This window comes from Odocoileus virginianus, chromosome 1 (genome assembly GCF_023699985.2).
Source record: "Odocoileus virginianus isolate 20LAN1187 ecotype Illinois chromosome 1, Ovbor_1.2, whole genome shotgun sequence".
Classification (NCBI taxonomy): Eukaryota; Metazoa; Chordata; class Mammalia; order Artiodactyla; family Cervidae; genus Odocoileus; species Odocoileus virginianus.
Window position 1 is genome coordinate 35,022,553 of NC_069674.1, and position 24,199 is coordinate 35,046,751.

The 24,199-nt window shown below is 39.3% G+C and overlaps 1 protein-coding gene across 3 annotated transcripts in view; it reads right to left on the bottom strand.

The window, feature by feature from the left end:
- VPS41 (VPS41 subunit of HOPS complex) overlaps nucleotides 1-24,199 on the bottom strand; it is a 197,682-nt gene that overhangs the window by 19,581 nt on the left and 153,902 nt on the right. For all 3 annotated transcript variants that reach the window (XM_070466633.1, XM_070466630.1, XM_070466639.1), the window contains 11 exons: nucleotides 23,889-24,018; nucleotides 21,907-22,022; nucleotides 20,432-20,488; nucleotides 17,449-17,510; nucleotides 16,537-16,618; nucleotides 14,088-14,180; nucleotides 8,404-8,531; nucleotides 6,831-6,975; nucleotides 4,674-4,715; nucleotides 4,487-4,537; nucleotides 646-783 (listed from right to left, as the gene is read on the bottom strand). In XM_070466633.1, coding sequence (XP_070322734.1) covers nucleotides 646-783; nucleotides 4,487-4,537; nucleotides 4,674-4,715; nucleotides 6,831-6,975; nucleotides 8,404-8,531; nucleotides 14,088-14,180; nucleotides 16,537-16,618; nucleotides 17,449-17,510; nucleotides 20,432-20,488; nucleotides 21,907-22,022; nucleotides 23,889-24,018 — 1,044 coding nt within the window. The remainder of the gene's footprint in view (nucleotides 1-645; nucleotides 784-4,486; nucleotides 4,538-4,673; nucleotides 4,716-6,830; nucleotides 6,976-8,403; nucleotides 8,532-14,087; nucleotides 14,181-16,536; nucleotides 16,619-17,448; nucleotides 17,511-20,431; nucleotides 20,489-21,906; nucleotides 22,023-23,888; nucleotides 24,019-24,199) is intronic.

Below are 24,199 nucleotides of genomic sequence, written 5' to 3' on the forward strand. Positions count from 1 at the left end.
TAACTAGAACCTCATAGGTATTAACTTATTCATTCATTTGACTGACATGCAATAAACATTTAGTGTCTAATGTGTGGCTGGCTACTGAGTTTATGAGAATCAGTGAAACAAACTCCTTTTCCTTGAAGAATTTATAGGATGGTGGGAGACTAGAAACCATAGATATAACTACAGTTAACTACATTATAACTATAATGGAATTGGGTGTAACAGAGAAACAGAAAAGTACATCATGTGGGTATTTACAGCACACAGGATGCAGGAGTGAAATTATGTATCAACTTGGTGTCCTGACTGGGGCAGTTGCTTCTGGCTTTGGGTGGTTTGTGTCCCCCTCCCAGGCTGACTTTGCTGGTAAATACATCAGACTCCAGACAGTGTTTTATGGTTGACTGAGTTCTAGACCCTGGATCAGACCTTTATCCCAGTTAAACCTGGCATAGAGATACTTGAGGTCCTCACCAAAATCTGATCAGATAGGACCTCCCATTGTGATAGAATGCCTGGAAAAAGCTCGTGCCTGGAAAGCCAGTCTTTCCCTTGAATGCGGATGGATGAGCAGAGATAGAATACTAGAAGAACCCAGAGCTTACCAACAAAGACGACTCTCACCTCGCAGTGTGAGCTGGGGCATCTGGGACTCACCTTTTCAAGGGGGCAATGGATACTGTCTCGGAGAAATGGAAGCAAGTTGGGTCGGTCGAATTCAGCATAAAGGCTGATCTGCTTCTCATGGTAGCGCTGTCCCCTATGATGGTCTCTTTTGAAAAGCTTATGCAGGTACTAAAAAGAGCAAAGGAATAAACAAGGGATATTAAAATATGGAAGTGAAACCTGTTTACCATTGCTATTTTCAGCCACAGACAGGCTGGCGGAAAAGCAGTTTTTAGGAAAAATCTCTAGGAAAGGGGAAGTGGAAAGGAGACACCTTGGCAAAAGCAAGGAGGTGCTTGTACTTCCTAGAATGGCCCCGAGTGACCTGTTTCTGCCTCTTACTGACCATGTGGCCCTGGGCAGGTCACTAACCTCTCTGTGACTGAGTTTCTTTATCGGCAAAAATCTTCAGTTGTGAGGACTGAATGAGTTACCATTTGTAAATCACTTAGAACCACACCTGGCACAGAATAGGCACTGCAGAAATGTTAATGACAGGCACTGTTAATATTCTCACCATCATCTGCTTCACCTCAGAAATAAAATGCTTGATCAGTGGTGTTCCTAGATTGTAAAAATTCTCATCCTTTATATAAAAGGGGGTAGAGTCATGACAAGAACATGTTCTTAAAAATAACTCCAGTAGCAAGTGCTAAATTAATTGTTGTATTTTCTAAATCTCCTGTCCTTAAGTTTTACTGAGAGCTGTGTTTGCCATGAAATGCTGCCTCCACTGGGGACCTCAAAAAGTGAAAAAAATCAAGAAGAGTCAGGTGTTCTGAATCCATTTTCATAGCTGATTCCTTTTTCTGACTGAAAAAGTTAATGAACCTTCAAGGCAGTGAGTGATTCACTTTCTGTGAAGTAGTAGCAAGGATATCAATAGATTGTACAGAAGTTAGAAATCGATGTTCAATGTTTCAGTTCAGTTCAGTCACTCAGTCGTGTCTGACTCTTTGCGACCCCATGAATCGTAGCACGCCAGGCCTCCCTGTCCATCACCAACTCCCGGAGTTTACCCAAACTCATGTCCATAAAGTCAGTGATGCCATCCAGCCATCTCATCCTCTGTCGTTCCCTTTTCCTCCTGCCACAAAGTCCCTCCCAGCATCAGGGTCTTTTCCAATGAGTCAACTCTTCGCATCAGGTGGCCAAAGTATTGGAGTTTCAGCTTCAGCATCAGTCCTTCCAATGAACACCCAAGACTGAAATGCTTTAGGATGGACTGGTTGGATCTCCTTGCAGTCCAAGGGACTCTCAAGAGTCTTCTCCAACACACAGTTCAAAAGCATCAATTCTTTGGCGCTCAGCTTTCTTCACAGTCCAACTGTCACATCCATACATGACCACTGGAAAAACCATAGCTGTGACTAGATGGACCTTTGTTAACAAAGTAATGTCTCTGCTTTTTAATATGCTATCTAGGTTGGTCATAACTTTCCTTCTAAGGAGTAAGCGTCTTTTAATTTCATGGCTGCAATCACCATCTGCAGTGATTTTGGAGCCCATAAAAATAAAGTCTGACACTGCTTCCACTGTTTCCCCATCCATTTCCCATGAAGTGATGGGACCAGATGCCATGATCTTAGTTTTCTGAATGTTGAGCTTTAAGCCAACATTTTTACTCTCCTCTTTCACTTTCATCAAGAGGCTTTTTAGTTCTTCACTTTCTGCCATAAGGGTGGTGTCATCTGCAATGTTTAGTTCATGTTAAATGGACACAAACACCCTAGAACCCACCCGAGGTGGGAAGACTTCATCACACCAAGTGCATCAGTGCATCTGCCCCCTTGATTGGATTGGTTCATCGACACAGTGCATCAGCCTGCCCTGAAGTTGTGGACGGGGAATGAAGTTGCTGGAGCTTGACACTTGCTGTCATATACGGTCACTATATAAGCCCAACCAGGACACAGGCACACGGAGAAACCCCTCCTCGGGTTAACCGCTCCCCTCTCTCTCAGGCAAGAACTGGGGGCGTCCGAGAGAAGTCCCTGCTCCGATGAAGACTCTGGCCACTCCACTGGCATGGCGTCAGTGTAAGAGCTGACACTGCCGTTCCCCAGAGGTGCAGATGGGTTAAGAAGGTTCTGTCACATCTTTGGGGCAAAGGTAGAGAGACGTTTCTTTGCCTGACGGAGATGATGGGCCACTTCAGTGTGAGCGCTGCCGCCATTCTACCACTGCCCCAGTGACACTGGCACTTGATCCCTGCCGCCTATAATCCTGTCTCATGGCCGAAGGAAGCCAGAAACCACTGCTTTGCAAACAAATTCCACAATGACCCACACAGAGGTACCTTGCCTGGGTAAGCAGATAATCTGGAGATTTTCAATCATGAACAACAGAGCAAAAAGCATTCAGAAAACCACTGAGCAAACAACCAAATGGACACCCACCCCCCCACCCCAAGTCACTTCACGTTCCTATACTGGAGTCTTCAAAAGCTTCAATGCATGAAAATGACTTATAAATGCTCTATTTCCTAACCCTTCTCCCAGGGTGCAAAGAGGTGCGCAAAGATACAACTGTCTTATATGATGCTCACAGGCCTACTGGAACAACCCCCGTTTTCACTGAAGACTTCTCTGGCATCATTTTAAAAGGACACAGAAAAACATCTCTTCCTGTTTTGCTCCCATGATGACAGCCATGCAGAGAATCAAAGGAGACCCCCAACAAAAGGAATCTAGAGAAATGGACCCCATGGCACCACCACACGACCACATAAGAAAATAAGGCACAGGCTCTGTCAAAAAACGAGGCTCTGCTCTGTGAGTGTTCTGTGTAGTGTTTCCTTAGCAGGAAAACTTGGTGTCCGTGGTGCACGGTCAGGGCACTGGCTTGGCTATAACTGATGCCATAATTATATTAAATGGTAACTAGAGAAGTGTGGGGGCTTCCCGGGTGGCTCAGGCGGTAAAGCATCTGCCTGCAACGCGGGAGACCTGGGTTTGATCCCTGGGTTGGGAAGATCCCCCGGGGAAGGAAATGGCAACCCACTCCAGTATTCTTGCCTAGAAAATTCCATGGACTGAGGAGCCTGGTGGGCTACAGTCCATGGAGTCACAAAGAGTTGGACATGACTGAGCGACTTCACAGACAGAGAACTGTGGGCAAAGAACATGACCTGCCATTCGTAAATAATGCATGTTGCCCACCATCAAGGCCTCAAAGCCACCGCAGCCAGCTCAACAGTGCACCCTGAGGGGAAGTCAGCTTGGAGGAAAAGACACACGGGCCCTGGACAGTTAAGATGCATATCTAAGGGATGATTTCAATGAGCCCAGACTCTACCATCTTCCTATACAAAGGAAGCACTAAAATCATTAACTTGAGATGTCTATTTTCTGTGTCTGTGGTTAACAATACTCTTTTGATGTTTCACTATATTTTTGTTTTTTTCCCAGAAAAAACTGCTATACATCCTGGCTCCCCTGACCTCTTTGGAACAGTCACTTAGCGCTATCTAAGAGGCTACTCTCCCAGGCTATAGTTCTCTGTATGTGCTCAATAAAACAATTTAATTCTCAACTTTTGGAGTGTGTATTTTTTTTTTTCTACAGTTGACAGAAGGAAGGTACTTACACCTAGGCACAGTTTGATAATTCAAAAATGTGATAACTTTTTTTTTAAATCACAATTCAACTGTGAGTCAAAGTTAAAGTTCCTGATCTATTATTAATTCCTACTCTGGATTCTGATCATCTGCTGCATTATAATAATTACAGAATATTGTTTGTGTTCATTCCAGTCTTCTCAAAGCAATACTGGAAGGTGACTTGCTGCTCTGTTCAATCAAAGGGCAAAAGAAGAGGACGGTCATGCTTACCACGTGCTGCAACTCTGGTCTGTCTTCTAATTCTTCCACTACTTTTTTAATCTATAGGAAAAAAAATTAAATGTAGAGTTATGAGGATACAAATACAGCTGTGAAATTATCTGATAAACATCTCTCTTCTTTATGGTGATAGTGGTCTTAGACACTCATCTGTTTCAATTCATATAAAGGCACTCACTGAAATTTTATCTTCATTGTCCAGAAGCATGTCAACAGCTTTCTGCAATATGAAAAAAAAACCCAGTCACTAAAATTTGCCACAGAAAAAGAGAACACAGAACATAATGTGTTATATATGGTATCACCATGAAAGGCAAAGGGCCTGTTTTACATGGATAAGAGGGTTCTTAGCTTTAGAATGGTTCTTGAGATATTTCTAAATGTATTTTAAAATTTGTTTCAATCTGCAGTCTCTGTGTTTTGCATACAACATAAAATGGTGCTGTGCTATAACTCACAATACAAAGCATTTGTAATATTCCCGGTACCCCAAAAAAAGAGCTTTCTTTCTGGCCACGTAAATATTGATGGAGTCCCTCTACAGATTCCACAGATATAAGGAGCGGGTCTTATGTGGAGAAGAGGATAAGACACACAACAGGGAATTAAAAAAAAAAAGACACCTGAAGCTTCATAATAGCATAAAGCTTACAGATTTATAGAATTGAGTTTAGCTACCTTTATCATTCATGAAACACAAGTTAGACAAGAGGTGGTACCAGACTCAGCCTCATACAGAGTCCCTGGGTCTTGTTCTGGATTCTGCTATTACATTGCCTACCTGTCTGCTGCATTTTTTTCCTGAAACATTAGGATGTTGGAAGAGATTACCCTTAAGTTATTTTCTAATTAGAAAGTGATGTGATTCCTTGAGTTCATGCTCTTGAATAGCAATGAATTTGAACTCATTCATCTTTTGTCTCCAGCTTCATATGCAAAATAAGCTCTTGACACACATGAGGGGTGGGTCCGTCATAAGGGGAGACTGGTTATGGGAAATTAATTTCTATATAAGTTGTTCATCCCCTTCATCATCTTCTGCCAGAGAAGCAGAACCTCTGCTCCTGAACTTCCTGGGAACTGCACTATTTTTAGATCTGTACTCCCTAAGGACTTGACTCATTCAGTATGAAAAATGGGCTTTAGCATCTTCCATAAAAAGTAGATTTAGCTTCTATTTAAATTAAGTGTAAGTGTGTGAATTCTAATACACAGCATCTAATGGATACATAATATAGCACATAATACCCCCAGATACAGTAAAATAAAATTTTAAAAAGTCCAAGTAAACTTCATGGAGCCTTAAGTGTTCTCCTCTGATTTATCTAAAATTTCAGCCTTTCCAGTAACAGCTACTGTGTTTTATGAATCTCTTTCTTTTCATCACTAGCACTTGGCATTAACTTTCTTTTTTAAAATACATACAATTTGTATCACTTTACAAGACCCACTGTGAGATGTGGAGGCTGGGTGCCCTCATCAGACAGAAGTCAAAGTGTTAGTTGCGTAGTCCTGTCTGACTCTTTGTGACCCCGTGGACTATAGCCCTCCCAGGCTCCTCTGCCCCTGGGATTCTTCAGGTAAGAATACTGCAGTGGGTGGCCGTTCCCTTCTCCAGGGGGTCATCCTGACCCAGGAATCAAACACAGGTCTCCCACATGGCAAGCAGATTCTTTACCATCTGACCCACCAGGGAAGTCATCAGACAAACATCCCACTATTCAAATCCACTTTATTATGAAATATTACATCCCACATGTTCTGGCCTGAGCATCATCTGAGATCAATGGAAACTCCACATGCTAAAGTTGTGAATGCCAAAGAATAAAAGTGCACCAAACAGACCAGAATAGTTTACATACAGCTTGAATTCTGGGACATACAATTAAGAGGACTGAATGAGCTAAAGCATATGGCTAGTTTCTCTGTTCCTATGAATTACAATGAACTGTTTTACTAAAAAAAAAATAAAAATTACTTCACATACACACAACTTTAAAAGTTCCACATCAAGTTATGATTGCTTTACAGAAAAACTGCATCAACTAAAGGAGTCCTGAATGCCATCTACTAAAGGAACATCCAGCGAGGGTCAGGGTGTTCTGAAGAGTTAGCATACAACAGGTTATGTGATTTATTAAGTACTCCAGCATGTGGACAAATGTCTATTAAAAACTTGGGACAGCACAAATAATTTATTAGTAAAATAAGAAACACATTATAACTGATTCACTATGCTGTATACTTGAAACTAACATACACTATAAATCAACTATACTCCAATAAAATTTTTTTAAAACTAAAGAAATCTGAAAAAAAGAAAAAGAAACATTACCTCAGAATCAAAATCCATTAATAAAACAATTTTATCCTTGATAGAACTGAAAAGATTATGTTTGTGGATCAATTGGAAAACATCCTTATGTCTTAACGTTAGGTATATTTCCAAAGCATTGCCATAGTTTTTGTCATAGGTGTACCTGGTAAGACAAAAAGTTTTTACATTAATGTTCATCAACACTTCTAATAAAACATGAAGATATACTCAATAAATCATGTTTTACTTTAATGAAAACTGAAAAACTTGTTCAGAGAGAAAAATTAACTTTATTTAGAAAAGTGTTCCTTGGGACTGAACTATATGTGACCAGTAAGTATTTCTTTCTCAGAACCTTGAGAAAATTTTAGAAAATTGAAAATATTCTATTGTCAATATTCTGTCAATATAGACAAAAACTAATTTCCTACAGAAAACTCTCAAAATGTTTTAGAGAAATTGATATATAATGAAATTATGACCCCAAATGAAGGAAATTCTTATTCTAGTAATAGAAAAATCAGTTACAATTCTTACAAGCAGTATTCAGCTGACAGATGGGTGATATTCCAAAAGCTTATCTGTAAGGAGGTTGTATAAAATTCAAATGTGTTTTTGTGTTGAAACAATGTTTTTCACAATGCTTAATTTCGCAAGTCAGCTCCTAAAGGCCAACTGATGCTAAGCGGCATTGGGTCCATTATTAGTACTACAGAATTATCAGTACTATTAGTACAGTGTTAGTAACTAAAGAATCCAAGGAAAACTAGAACAATGTTTCCAGAAGAAAATGATTAGTATTCCAACTCATTGCCACAAACAAAACTCCTTTCATGGAAAGTCTTAAACAGCCCTGAATTCTAGGCCTGGTCTTGGGCAAAAGAGGTAAGAGTGATGGAAGGATTTGTCTGAGACGGTGGGAGTGTGAGGAGGGACTGAAGCAGGACAGTCTTCCTGAGGTTAACTGCAGTGTGCTGCTTTTTTCACTAATCACAGGTCCTAGAGCACACGTGGACCTTATCCGTCTGCATCTCAGGCAGTTAGCACAAAGCCCAAGTCACTGAAAGTGCCCCAAAATACAAAAAGCATTGACCAAGCTTCCATATTCTGAGACCTGACTCAATGCCAAGCACTGCACTTAGTTCTTGATAAAGAAATTTCATGAAAACTAACCCATACGGAATTGCCCCGTGATCTTATAGATAAAGAGCCTACAGTTTAGGAAGTTTACTAACTTGCAGACCCAAGAATGACAGAAACCCGAGCCTCACTGGGAAAATGACTTGCCTCAGTAGTCTAAGACCTGGCGTGCTTCCTCCCCAAACAGCTGCCTCCACCGAGTGGTGCTGACCAGAGTTCCTCTCCTCTGGGAAATAAATTACAATTACACAGTCTCACACATTTCCCTTACCGTACCTTCTAGCTGTACACTGGAGGCTTATGAAAAGTTTTCTACTAAGAGCGAATATAGGAAAATGGTACATACAAACTTGCATTCTCCCAATTCAGTTTGCCAGATCTAAAATATGAAAACTTTTCATGACAATTGATTTGGGCAAAAAAAAAAAAAAAAGCATTAAAATATACTCACAATTCTGCCAGGGTTTTAAGTAAGGTCCTGTTCTGACTATCTTTCTTCAGGTGATCCCGAACCGCTTGAACTATTACTGAATTGTTGTACAGATCTCCTGGCCATTCTCGGATCAATGTGGCAAAACCCTAACCAAGGGGGAAAAAACAGAACACTCTTTAAAAAGGAAAGAAATCCCAAGAATTCAAACAATGCCTGAAAAGTTTTCATGGAAAACACACAAAACCATTTTATGATGAAAACATTGGTCCATAAACATATCATCAGTTTTCAGACTATGGGTTTGGTGGTGGCAAGGGAGGCAGAGAAAGATCACATATCCATTTCCATTGGCCATTCCTGAGAAGAGAAGTGGGCAGAACCATCCCTGCTCTTATTATTGGATGAAATGCACGAGGAAGTGGGGCCCCGGGGTCCTTCCATTAGGCACCACTGCACAGAGTTTAGGTCTACTTGCTCTCTCCTCATTGTGGACTAACTGTAACACCGGAAGGCATTCTTTGACATCTTACAGATACTGTCCAAGTCAGCTGCACAGCCAGCCCTCAGCACATGGCGGCTTTGCTCCCATGGTGGAATCACCCAGCATCCCACGTTCAGCAAGTTATCATCTCCATCTTCCTTCCACTGGGTGCCTCTAATTCTAGTTTTGTTTAGGGATTTGGGACTTTGGTTCAAGTCTTATCCCCTGCTCTTACCCTGACTCTTTCTGGATTTCAAATTCTGTGGTTCTCATAGAAAATTCCAGATCCCTTGATTAAATCCTGTCTCCAGTGCTGTGGATCCTGTCTCCAGAGCTTTCCAGTACTGTGAGCCAGTGTCCTGGGCAGCCTCTGCCATGATGATCCCTAACTTTAGCCCTTGTCACTCAAAGTGCTGGGGAGTAGTTTACTTACTGATCTTTGGCAACTTTTAGGGAAAAAAAACAAAACAAAACCAAACAACCTTAGATGTTTCTATAGATAGAAGAAATAAAAATATTCACATTATTGAAAAAATTATTAGTATTAAATAACTCAATGAATGCCTTAATGAGGCTTCCCTGGTGGCTCAGATGGTAAAAAATCTGCCTGCAATGCAGGAGATCAGGGTTCAATCCCTGGATCGGGAAGGTCCGCTGGAGAAGGGAGTGGCAGCCCACTCCAGTATTCCTGCTGGAGAATTCCACGGACAGAGGAGCCTGGTGGGCTACAGTCAGACAGGACAAAGAGTCAGACACGACTGAGTGACTATCACTTTACTTCAGTGCCTTAATGAACTACTTTTAATTGGTTTAAATGATACTTAGAAATGGAAACAGCATGGTGCAATTTGCTTCTGTAAAGTACTAGGATTTGGTAAGGAGAAAAATCATGAAAGAGTCAGGAAAATAGTTTCAAGTCCAGTTTCTACTCAAGTATCCCCTGGGAAGGATGGCAAGAGATCAGAACAACAGGCTGTGTATTTTCTATTCAGACTGCAACTTTCCTTCATGTGACCCTGACTACAGTGTGATCTGTGAGATTTGGGAAGGAGAGTCACTCAGTAAAGAGGGCATATTTTATAAAACCACTGAATCACAACATTAAAATATTCTCTGAATCAAAATGATACTTTGGAGCAAGTACAAAGGATCAAGTTTCTGTTTTCTTAAGGCTCTGTAATTTATAAGATTAAAAGAAAAAAGTCCTGACAAGATTTCTACCCCAATACTAGCAATTCTCAGTAGCCCTGAGACCAGGAATAATACTATTCAGGGAAAGATGAAAGCTTGGCTCCTTTTTTATTTTCCTGATTCAGTTAATAGCCTTGCAGCACTGCCAACTTCTAATGAAAATAAGACAAAATGACCGGTCACACTGTGTGATTAAAAATGAGACGACTCCAACACAAACTGAAATAAACACTTATCACATTTCACATTAGGCTATTCTCTGCTTAACTGATTTTATGTACCTCTGATTAAATTAAATCATTAAATATGTGATTAAATATGATGAAAAATACTGATGAAATTACCCTGAAGCTTTTATTAATAATTAGAAGATACAGTTATCAGGGAGTTATTAGGATCCAGTGGCAAAGTAAGAGAATCCCCTGGCACCCATCAGAGGAAGTAAAAGGTTAAGGACTATTCATTAAACGAAATGCCACAAAAATCACCCCATTTTTATCATGGTTATATATGTTGTTAATATTATGAAGCAAGGCTTAACTATTTAAATAATTCTAGTAGGCTGTAAATTAAAAATTAAATTAAAAAATTTCAGTAGAAACTCCATACAAAGAAATCATGAAGCACCAGTACCTTCAAGAAAATACTTTTAATTTCATATATATTTTTATTATATTTTTAATCAATGTTTAAAAAATAATTTGCTTTTGGCTGTTGTGCTGGGTCTGGCTGCAGGCTTTTCTCTAGTTGCAGAGTGGGGGCTACTCTCTCGGGGTGGAGCACAGGCTTCTCCTGGCGCTGGCTTCTCTTGGTGCAGAGCATGGGCTCCAGGGAGCTCGGCTTCAGCAGCTGCCGCTCCCAGGCTCTAGCACACCTGCCCTATAGTTGTGGCTCATGGGCTTAGTTGCTTCAGGGCATGTGGGATCTTCCTGGACCAGGGATTGAACCTGTGTCTGCTACATTTGCATTGGCAGGCAGATCCTTTACCACTGAATCACCAGGGAAGCCTCTTATATTTTTATTTTTAATCTGACCTTTAGTACTATTTAGAGGCACAGAATTTTCATCCACATTATATGAGATCAAGTGTTGCTACACAACACTGCTATCTGATCAACTCTGTGACAGTTTAACTCAAAACTAAACATGAAACTGAGAATGATGGGAGCTAAAATATGAATTACTTACAAGAGCTTATGACAAAACCAAATTACTCATAAACTTCTTAATAATAATGATGAGGAAGATACCCTAAAACATTCAGCAAAAAAACATCTATAAGCTTTAAGTTATGCTTATTTCTTCCACTCACAGTCAAAAGTTTTCCAGGTATGAATCAACAAGATACCTTTAATGATATAGTATTTAAGAGTTTCTGGAAAAAAATAAGGGTTGAATCATGAATTGGAAGAGAATCACACAAATAATAAAATCGCTTTTTTCTACTGTTAAATTACTTTAAAAAGAGGACAAGTATACTAAGCTTTGGTATTTTGAAATAAAGTTCATATTCTTTCCATATTTTGACAGAACACTCATAATTCTTTTTTTGGGGGAAGATGTACAAAGATGGAATATTTATGACAATTATTCTAGGTACTCAGAACATACTGGAAAGAAACAGGAACAGTCTATTACATAAAGTCTTTTTTCACTGAAGAAACCTTTTCCAATAACTGCAGCCAATAATGACCTCTCCTTTTTTTATATAACACATTACTCTGCCTGTTTTACATATTTTCTAGTTACTTGAAGCTTATTTATATGGTGTCCCCAGTCTGTAAACCCACTGAAGGCTGGGACTGTGTGTTCCTCTTGGATCCAAATGAGTACTCAGCCCAGTCCTCGACCATGGTAGGTTCTAAAGATGTGTTGAATTGAACTGAATAGAAAATAAATAGGAACCATGCTCCTAGACTGCATGAGTTAGAACCTAGCATAAATGGCATACACTATTACCATAAACTCTTCTGTACAGATCTAGCAAGGAATAGATCCAGGCTGGGAGGGAAGACTGGATTATGACACTAGAACATATGCTAATAAGAAAAGAACATGAATAAATTCTGCCCCATTAGGATGTACAATTAATAAATAAATATTTTTTTCAATTTTAATTCATACTAAAGCACTTAATCCCTCCCTATGATAAAAATACAGGCTTATAACAGTAAAAGAGATACACTGGTGATGCAGGCATTGGAATGCTTGAATTGAACATATCCAGGAACACTTGGCTGACAGCAACTGACCAAGTCCTTGTGTTATTAAAGGATTATAATCTTAAAAGTCCCTTTGGATCTTAAGCTCTAAAAATAATCTCAGAGTGAGAATGTAGTATTTGCATTATTACTTCTCTTTAAATGGACTCAGTTATTGGTTAAAAAAGTGCCCGAGTAGGCACTCAAAACACAGTTCTTTTTCTCATGCCCTCTCTGATTGCCTCTTTCTATATCTATTAACCTTTCTGCAAGCTACCACACATTCTTGTGGGAAGGAGGAAAGTTGTAAATAAAGTCTTCCTTATTTTCAAAATATAACATCAGAATGTGTGAAGGCAAGGACAACCCCTAACACACTGTGAGGTACCAAAACTGAAAACAGATCACTGGGTTCAGCTCCTGAACATTAGTAGGAGCTGAAGATGGCACCACTTTTATGAAAGACTGTGAAGGCTGGACAGAAGCCGGAGAACAGGAGCCCAGGGTCTGCAGTCTACCAGGGTATGGCTCCTCCCAGCAGCAGAACTTACCAGCCTTGTCTAGAACCTGCCCACCAGAAATCTCATCTTTCCTTCTGGTCAGAAGTAGAAGGCTGAGTATTTCCATAGAGTTTCGTGGATAGCCTTATGAGAGCACCTGGCATATGATGTAATAATTTATCTGTTTATCTTTGCAACCTCAGTCCTGCTGACATTTAAGGACAGAATTCTTGGTCATAGGGAGCTATCCTATGCATTGAAGGATGTTTAGCAGCATCCTGCTGGCCTCTACCTACTAAATGCCAGTGTTGCCAATTTCCCAGTCATGACAACTAAAAATGTCTCCATCACCAAATATTTCTGAGTGGGTTGGGGGGTAGGGGGGCAGTCTGCCCCTGTTGAGAACGGCTGGTTTACGTGCTTGGGTGTGACTAAGACTATGAGCTATTGCTAAATGCACATCATTTCATTCATACCTGCATGCCTAGTGCCTAGCACATTCCTGGAATACAGCATGCATGAAACAGATTTTCCGAATAATGTGTATTAAAGGAACCTTAAAAACTGTAATCCATTTTGGGAGACTTCCCTGGCGGTCTAGTGGTACGACTTCGCACTTTTACTGCCAAGGGCCCGGGTCTGATTCCTGGTTGGGGAATTAAGATCTCGCAAGCCATATGGCATGGTCGGGGAAAAAAAAAAATCCATTTTGGGTGCATGCAAACACCATATTTAAATTCAAACCTAGGCATGCCTAATATATATGGCCATGGGCAGGTTATTTCTTTAATCTTTAGTTCTCTGTAAAATTGGATATTACTAGGTATAGTGTTGTTGCGAGTATACCATCACAACAGCAAGTAAAAGTGCAGAGTATATAGTAGATAAGCAATTTAAGTATCAGTTTTCTCCTTAATCAATAAGCAAACCGATCACTTCCAATTCCCTCCCTGCCTCCCAACTTCTGTGATCCTCTTTTGGCAAAACTCTGAGTTTCAAAAAGTTCTACATTCTTTAGGGTAGTTAGAAGCATTGTTAGCAGATGCTATTCTATCTCTGAAAACCCCCAAATGGTACTTGATCCTTTTCCTTTAGCTCTATCAAGAAGCTAGCTTTAAGAAAATCTTCAAAATGTCCACAGATTAGACATTTTCTCTAACAAGGTGTACACATTTTTAATTGTCATCAGAGTGTATGTACCCCCAGTTTCATCAACCACAGAGAAGCTGTAATGCTGTTGCCTTTAAACCAGCTGCTCCACTGTACTATTTTTCTAGATTTCTTACCATTTTCCACTGAGAACAAGATGACCATGTTAGAATGTCATACCTCATAGTCACTTTCCAAAAATTCATGTAAGATCATTTCATAAATGAGTGGTTTCAGAACTGGATCCCCTCTTGGCAAATAAGGACTAATTGCCTAAGAAAATAAAAAGAAAAAACTTAAAAAAGTAGCAAAGTAAAACTGTACTGCAATAGGCAACAAATATAAAAGTATACATTTACTTTAAATTTTAAGGCAATAGAGTACTTTGGAAAAATATTACAAAGACAAAAGATTCAAATAAGCTCTTTTTATAATATATTTTAAAAAATACATATGGGGTGTCTACATGTATGAATAAATTTGAATCAAAAAAATTCCCTCTGTTAAGTAAACTTTCTCTCTTCTTCTTGATGAATTAATGAAAATCTAAGTTATAAGAGAATGTCACAGAAGTTACATGATATCTATTCATGTTTTGAAATTAAGGGGAAATACATCTTGTGTTTTTAGCTTTTTCAGTGCTGTATTAAAAGTTTCCAATTTCCAAACACTTGAAAATAGCTCCGCAATGCACTACCTTACCAATCACCATGCTCTGTCCTGGGGACCCAGAACCTGGGGCACTGTCCCCAGGAGCTCACAGCCTCAGAGGGAAGATATGCTGATATCTAAACAGCCAACTTCACGCTAAGTGTCTTGAAAGAAGGATGAACAGGGAGATGTGGAGAGGTGGATCTTGGAGACTGAGCCAGGGGTCTGTCAGGCAGAGAGAAGGGCAAGGCCACCCTTGCAGAGGGAACAGCAGGGGTAAAGGCATGGAACCATGAGCACCCACTACGCATGCAGGGAGGTCAGCATGGCTTGGAGATGGGGCTCAAGAGAAAGCTGAGAGGGGGTCATGAAAGGAATCTGGATTTGACACTTTCAGCAGGAGGGGATGAGAGGAACATGCTTATTTTTTCAAATAGCTAATTCCAGGTTGGGCTTCCCCTGTGGCTCAGTGGTGAAAAATCTGCCTGCAATGCAGGAGACTTGGGTTTGATCCCTGGGTCAGGAAGATCCCCTGGAGAATAAAATGGCTACCCACCCCAGTATTCTTGCCTGGACAGAGGAGTCTTGAAGGCTTGTGAGACCATGGGTTTAACAAAGGATCGGACATGACTGAGCAACTAACATGTTCACTCTGGGTTAGGGCTGTCCACAGACCTACCAGAAGGCCCTTGTAAGAGCTCAGGCGGGAGTTAAGGCAGTTGTACTGGAGGGGCAGGAAAGGCCCAATAATACTGATGATGTGAAACTGACAAGGACCGGCAATTAAACAGGAGGAGGAGGTAAGTTACATGTTCTCATCAGGACAGTGGCTTTGAGCTATTAAACATGGAGAAATAGGTATATTGTGATGTCATACACACAGATTGAAAGGAGAAAGACCATGCTTAAGTGGGAATGGAGTCACATTAATTTGTGTGACCATTATCAGCCGTATGTACACACAAGGAAAAATGGCCACCACAAACTTCCAACAGATATGGAATTCATACGGAGTTCTGAGTGATGGAGCCATCATGGTAAAAATGGCCATAGGACTGGAGAAGACCCTCTATAGAGGACTGGCCCAATAAACATGACCATAAGTGTCCTTGAGGGTCTCCCAGAGAAGACTTATATTTATGGGGCAAGGATAGGATGAGGTACAGGGCTGGCCAGCTGAGTAACTGCAGTTTTTAAAAGCATATTTGTAATTCTAGGAGAGCACTATAAAGGCTCACAAAAACTGAAAAGTGAAAATGTTTCACACATACCTACAGGCACAGGAACACTTTACTGATTAGTTTGAATATTGTACACTAAATTGAAAGATTAAAGAAATGAAATATCAAAATTATTTGTTGGAGCTACCTGGTCAAAATGTTTCGACTATCTTCCAGTAAGTAAAATACAGGAAAATGCATTAATTATTCAGTACATGTGAAAAAAGCCTTCTGTTTATAATCTACTATGATGAGACCATACCTGTTTCCCATGCTCATTAAAAAGAACATTAAAACTTCATCTGAACACCGAGGGAATTGGAGGGAGATAAGACAGTGAACATATCGTACATGTAATAAATATGAACCAGGCTTCTGTTTTGTAACTAATTTCTAAAAGTTTTTCTTTCTAGTTGAAATGGTACTCGCTTCCCAATAAACAGCTGATTACTACTGTCTTAATTTTATTTCCATTTCAATATTAATATTGTTGTCATTGTTTAGTCACTAAGTCATGTTTGACTCTTTTGCGACCCCATGGACTGTAGCCTGCCAAGCTCCTCTGTCCACAGAATTTGCCAGGCAGGAATCTTGCAGTGGGTTGCCATTTGCTTCTGGAGGGGATCTTTCCAATCCAGAGACTGAACCCAAGTCTCCTGCACTGGAAGGTAGATTCTTAACCGCTGAGCTGCCTGGGAAGCCCTCAATATTAATATACTACATACAAAAATTAAGAGTTAAAAATAAAGTTTGCTTACCTTAAGCTGTCCAATTTCTTTAAATTTATAAACTTCATATTCCCAGAGTGCTGCATTTTTCCCAAGAATTTTCTGGCATTTGCTGGTTGTAAAAAACATCCCAGGGAGAAAGAAAGTATAAATAAAGAAAATAAACAGAGACAGAATAAGCAGGCATTTCCCCTAGTGGTTTAGATAAATCTCTCATCCCAGAGTTTTGACGAATTTCCATCTCAAGTGCCAATGAACATAAAGGTATTTATTACTGGTACTCACTTGACTGCATGTGAGTTGATGGAAATCAAGAAAATACAAAATACTTATACATAAAGATGAATCCCTTTCAGAAGACTTTGATAAGGGTTTTCCCAATGATTTTCCTGTTCTGTGTTTCCTACTTAACCAGATGAATGCTGCTAGTTTGGGGACCCTTTATGCCTTGAAGAAATCCCATCATACCTATAAGTATCCATTTAAACCAATTCTTCACTGGCTTTAAATAATGGACTACAAAATCAGACTTTAGAACATTAGAATTCTACCTCAGTGCATAATACAGAAAAAATGTTTATGTATGAATAAAACTTTGATTTACACATCAAAGAAACACATTTCCCTAAATCAGGGGACAAAAATGTAGGCCTGAAGACTATCTTTCCAGGCTGCCTTATAAAATGGGTAAAATCTCAGACTGTTCATGTTTTTTGACACCTCTTTCATTGAGAAAAACATTTTTCATTTGGTAAAAATGAGACAGTAGGTGGGTAAATAACATATCAATTCATTCTGTGGTTAAAACTATTATTATTCGAAATTACCCATTACAAAAATGTAAACAAAAAAAGGTCAGTTGTAAAGAATGACTTATTTGTATTGCTAATATGGCTCGATTCTATTTATATTAACAAATAATTGTGAAAACATCTTGATTACCGTGCTGCTATATCATACTCTCCTTTTGCCACCAGATGGTTTATATACGCCAAGCCGATGTCCTAGGGAAAATGAAACGAAGGAATTTCATAATGAACTGGAATGCATGGAGGGTGAAAAAGTTGGTTTAAAGTTCAACATTCAGAAAACTAAGATCGTGGCATCCAGTCCCATCACTTCATGGCAAACAGATGGGGAAACAGTGGAAACAGTGTCAGACTTTATTTTGGGGGGCTCCAAAATCACTGCAGATGGTGACTGCAGCCATAAAATTAAAAAGACACTCCTTGGAAGGAAGGTTATGACCAACCTAGATAGCATATTAAAAAGCAGAGACATTACTTTGCCAACAAAGGTCCGTCTAGTCAAGGCTATGGTTTTTCCAGTGGTCATGTATGGATATGAGTTGGACTATAAAGAAAGCTGAGTGCCAAAGAATTGATGCTTTTGAGCTGTGGTGTTGGAGAAGACTCTTGAGAGTCCCTTGGACTGCAAGGAGGTCCAACCAGTCCATCCTAAGGAAATTAGTCTTGGGTATTCATTGGAAGGACTGATGTTGAAGCTGAAACTCCAATACTTTGGCCACCTGATGTGAAGAACTGACTCATTTGAAAAGACCCTGATGCTGGGAAAGACTGAAGGCAGGAGGAGAAGGGGACGACAGAAGATGAGATGGTTGGATGGCATCACCAACTCAATGGACACTGGTTTGAGTGGACGCTGGGAGTTGGTGATGGACAGGGAGGTCTGGCGTGCTGCGGTTCATGGGGTCGCAAAGTCGGACACGACTGAGCGACTGAACTGGACTGATGGAAAATTGGGTCTCGGTTCCTGAGTGAGCCATGACATTGGGTCACACTAGCACTGCTGACAAGAACCTATTCATACTATACCTCAGTTTGCTTTATGTAATTATGCTCATTTCTTTCTCAATCATATTTGAATACACTTGTATTATCACAAATTTTAGAATTCATAATTTTTTAACAGTTACTACTTTAATGGCTCCTAACCTGCCCTCTTCTAAAAGATTTCCTACAAAAGAAATCTCTGATATGAGAAACACATTTCATGTTATCACTAGATATAAACTTGTTTCTTGTGCTTTCATCTGTAAAACGTGAGTTATCTGTCTCTTCTACATCAAGTCTGAGGATATGCTGCAAGAGAAAAGAAATGGCAGGACACCACTTGAAAGGGAAATATTCAACCTGACATCAACATGAACATGAAAAACAGGACATTCAAACCCACAAGTTTACTGACGAGGAAACAGTCTCAAAGCAGTGAACTGACTGGCTTCCCAGTCTCACGCTCATTTACTTGTTCTACTTTGGTTCTGAAAGGATTTGGGGTGGCCTGTGTCACAAATACAGGGGACCTCTTATGACTCTTATGAAAGATTAGTTCCATGCAAAAGCATCTGCATTAGAAGCTTAACTCAATATATGTTAAAAAAAAAACAAACAAAACAAAAAACCTTAGATTTTTAACTTCTACTTTATGTACAAAAAAATATTTTCTGGAACTTCTTCCTAGATGGCAGAAATAGTAGGAGCCCATTTCTCTCTGCCTGCCTTGTCTTAGGAAGGAAATATCCAGGCATGATTAATGTAGAGGACATGCCCATTTCAAGAGTGAAGGGAAATACCCAAAGTTCTTAGCTGATTCAATTTTACTTTAAGGACGACTATGTAGGAAATCATATTCCAAATCTGCTGGAACTACAGGGTGAAGAAAGGGTGACTAACTTTATTTCTCTGAAAACCACAGATCACACTATCTATAGTGAGTCTACAGGTTCAGAAAAGAGATGCCTCCTTTGCTGAGTCAATTTCTCCAACCTTTGTTCCCTGTGTTCCTTTAACCTTTACCTGATTTTATCTCTTTCCCCTTATCATAAGCATGTTAAGTGTCTCTCTTACACAAAATACCCAGGACTACCAAAAACCTGCCCATGATGTCATAGTCCCCACCTGCAGTCTTGAATCTTTTCCACTTTGCAGCAAGCCTAGTAGTCTCTATTCTACTCGACTTCATCATCTCCTATTCACTTTCACTCTTCCAAGCATGTTAAGAATAAATAATACATGTACAGAAAATGTTCTTGTCACTTTCATGTTACCAAATCCAATGTACAACTGACTAGCCGAGCTTGTCTTACTTTTGACCTGCTTACTTCAATTATACTCTTGTACTGGCAGGACTACTCCACTTTTAGGTAATTCTTCCTTATTCTCTACAATTTTCAATGAATAAGTTCCTGAGTTATTTTCTTCGTATGCTCTTTGAGAATTAGGCTATTTTGAGGCATTTTAAAGAGAAGTTTAAGGTGGGAAAGTATAGGCAGAAGGAATTTGTATTGGAACCCAAACAGCCACAAGAGACTAATCTTCTAATCTGCATTTGTCAACCAGGGTCCTGGGCTAGATGATCTCTAGGGATCTTTCACTCAGAGGATACCATTTCTTTTCTGCCTTTCCATCTGTACATTCATTGTCACAGTTAGCAAAGAAGTGGTCTTTTATTCACAATATTTTTCCAGAGTCCAAAATGTAATAAAAATGTATGTGATGTCCTAGATTAGTCACCATAACAAAATTAACTGGGTCTGTTCTTATGGAGACATGGAAGCAATCTAGCTTTATGAAACTACTCTCTTGATAAATTTCATGATAATGTGATTTTACCTATGATTTAAAGAAACTTCTCCACACATAACTGGAAAGTTTTGTATTTAAAGGGTATTTATAAATCCAGTTTCCAAATTACCTAAGACTGCCTCCTAGCAGGTGTTCAAGTTTCTTGCTTACAAGCAGAAACTGATCCAATAAAATGAAATATTTTGACTTCACAGGCTAGAGAATTCATGGGAAAGAACTTCTCAAAATGTAGGAAGAATCTGTTCTTTTCAAATTACTTGCAGTCTCATAACTTATTGAAAGGTAAAGTTATATTTCAAATAGTAAAATTATATACTTACCAGAATCTTATGTCTTTTAATGTTCTTTTGGCTAATTTCAGCTGCCATCAAAGCTTCCTGTGTTTACAAAAACATGACAAAGGAGAAGGGGGAAAAAAGGGAGCGGGTAGGAGAGAAAGATATTGAGGTTATAAACACTATATTTATTACGTTTTAAAGTTATGGGCTACATAAATAAGCCCCGCTTTCCCATGGCTTTTGCTTCAAGCACAGGAATTTTTAATGTTATGGTTGAGTGAACCTCACTGAATTCTAACTGAAACAAAAGCAGTCAACCAAAATGAAGACTTCTCTTATTTCCATGTGAATTCATTTCCACATTAGGATACTGGAATCACATTTCAGACACAAATTAAAATACAAAAAATCTCCTAGGTTCAAAGAACAACAAAAAAAATCCACCTGTCATTCTAAATCTGTTTGACATGTATTAACCAAGGGGCACTTTTCCTTTATGAAACATAAAAAGTAACCTATATACATACACGTAGGTATAACTACAATAAGATTTTGAAAATCTCTGATTCTATTTTTATTTTATTAAGTTTATAATGATTACTTTACCACAACTGTTTGAAACCCTAATTTATTTCTTTAAGAAGCTACTGGATTCAAAGCTATCAGGGTAATAAAGGTTGATATTTAAACCTTTAAATATCAATAACAATAAAGTATCAATACTTGGACTCCAATATTTGGAGTATCAATACTTGGACTCAAAAGAGTTTATATATTATCAACTGGTATCAATACTTGGTATCAATACTTGGATTCCAAAAAGTTTATATAGTATTCAATAAAAACATTTCTTTTCAAATCGTGTCAGGTGGTTACAAACTTAAAGCACCAAATAAATGGACTATTTTTTGTTTTTTAGCTAACTAGCAGATAAGCCTCTCCAGAGAGCTTCCCTAACTAAACCACCACAACAATGCTTTTGCAGCTATTAAAATGTTTTCCTTTTTAAAAAAAAAAGTCATGAGGGGATATTATCTACTCAAACTAGTCAGACCCAATACTCAATGAAGTGGACAACATCATTCTATCTAAAAAGGCAGTTCAAACCATCCTAAATGAGTATAATTTGACAGCTTTACTTTTACATATGAACTAAGCACAATATAAATGAACTAAGCACAAGATAAATGGTTTCACTAAAATATTCAAATAGTTGATCCTGAAATACTACCTCAGTTAAAAACAACCAAATAAACACATCAGTAGGCTGGATTTAACCTACCCCCTCCCTCCATTGCCAATTCTTCCTCCATTGAACAACAAAGCCAGTCAACCTCCCTGCCATCTTTATTCCCTCTAATTTCTGGAAAACACAGTGGAAAGTTGTTAGCCTCCCACATATTGTTAGCTTAGAGCATTCTAGTTGACCAACATGAAAGATTTACTACAAAAAACGCTTTTATCCTCTTTATGTTACTGATCTGTCAATACTTTGAAAAAAGTAAAAGCAAAACTACTTCATATTTCTTCTTTTCAAGAAGCCAGTCGATGTGGTCATCTTGGTCTCGTTCCTTCGCTACAACAACATCCCTTGGACTCACGATGTAAAAGAGTGACTCCCCTTCTGAGTACTCTAGAGATAAGAGAAGAGAGGAACAAGTTGGGTGACTCAATAGGAGAAACTTTGGCAGTGGTTTGGGAGGAGGACTTCGTTAGACTACCCAGCTTTAAGAGTGAGTAGAAAACTCCCCTACCTTTGAAATAAATGTATTTGCCTGTGTTTGAAGAGGGTGGGAGATTAGAGGTGAGAACGTCAGAATCTATTCCAGTGCTTTAAAATATATTTACATGGAAAAAAATTTGAAAGAAAAAAGAAGAAAGAGAAGGAAGAAGGAAAGAAGAGAAGGAAGGAAGGAAGGTGGGAGGAAATACCAAAAAATCTTTAAAAAAAAATGAGGGCTTAAAAATTGTTTCGTAATTAACATTCTGACCTCAGTTGAAAGTGTTGAAAATTCTTGGTGTCTATCATATATAATTTATCTACTGTATATAAACTTTATTGATGGGCATTTACGGCACTGTTCAATTTTTACAGAACAATTACACCCTACAGTTGGCGATAAATGTTTCCTCCTCATCAAGGTCAAGGCCATCTAAAGCATAAACGACAGATGCCCCAAGGCCTGGGGACATCATCTATCACTGAAGCATGTTGTGCACAATGCCGATGGTAAGGGTTTCCTGCAGAATTCAATTATAAAATCTGATCAGAAGGGTTTCTAAGAGTGCAGCCAAGTTTGCTTTAAGGAAAAATACCTTAACTGGATGCATTCTCTTGTGAATCACATTTGCTTTTTTCTAAGTCCAAAACAGACACTCCCATTTCCCAGCTGATCATGGGCTTCATATAAGAAAACTCAGATATAGGGTATTTCTTCATTTCTCTTGACCAAAATAACTGACAATACTCTCAAAATATGTTAATTGTTTTTAAAGAAGGAAAGATTGTCTCAACAGCCAAAGCTGTTCTATTTTTTCATCAATGTATTTTTCAAGAATAGAGTGACACCAAAAGACCCTGTTGCTGGGAAAGATTGAAGACAGAGGATGAGATGGTTGGAAAGAAAGTGAAAGTGAAGTCGCTCAATCGTGTCCAACTCTTTGCGACTCCATGGACTGTAACCTATCATGCTCCTCCATCCATGGGATTTCCTAGGCAAGAATACTGGAGTGGGTTGCCATTTCCTTCTCCAGGAGATCTTCCCAAGCCAGGGATTGAACCCGGGTCTCCCACATTGTAGGCAGATGCTTTACCATCTAAGCCACAAAGGAAGTCCGAGATGGTTGGATAGCATCACCAACTCAATAGACATGAATTTGAGCAGGCTCTGGGAGTTGGTGATGGACAGGGAAGCCTGGTGTGCTGCAGTCCATGGGGTCACAAAGAGTCGGACACTTCTGAGCGACTGAACTGAACTGAAGATAGAGATGCCCCTCGTATGACTACAGAGTAATGGTTCTCCTTTTATTTCCAAGCAGTGACTAAATGTATTCATTCATCTACTTGACAAATAATAGTGAAAGTCTAGTATGTACCACATACTCTTTCAAGCTTTGAGCATTCAGCTACAGAAGGACAATTTCTCTGCCAACCCAGAGTACACCAGAGTGATATGGCAACCACAGAACCATGCTGCTTGACATCACTGTAAGTCAGGTGTCACATGAAATAGTTAGGACAGGAGACCAAATGTAAGGACAAAGACCACAAAGCTTCCTTACCTTGGTCTTGGTCCCATCTCTACCCCTCCCTTCTGCTCCGGGAACTCAAGCGAGTTCTCCAGCATCTCTGAGCCTTGGCGTCTTAACTTTCAATATGCCCAGATTAGCTCTAAGAGTCTTTCAGCACCTTAATTTAAACTTCTGGTTGTGCTACTCAGGTGAAGGGGAAAAAACAAATAGAAGAAATCACATGAGTCAGATCCTTGATCTCTCTCACCTAAGTGATAATCTCGACATTCATTTTCCTGAAAGCCCCTCACGGTCAGGGCATCAGAAGAAATCTCTTCACAAGTTTCAGAAAGTGGCTGGATGATATCCAATCTGGGTCTGGCACAGTATTCTCTTTCCTGGGGGAGGAAGAAAGGCTCGTTGGAATTATATTTCTATAAGTGATACAAATTAATTCTAGGTAGCCATAATTAAATGCCTTGCTTTGATAAAATTGGCAGATATAAGCCCTTCCTACCACCGGCTGTGGATAGCTTCAGCAGTGGTTTATTTTGACCTTTTGGATGTATTGTATGTATG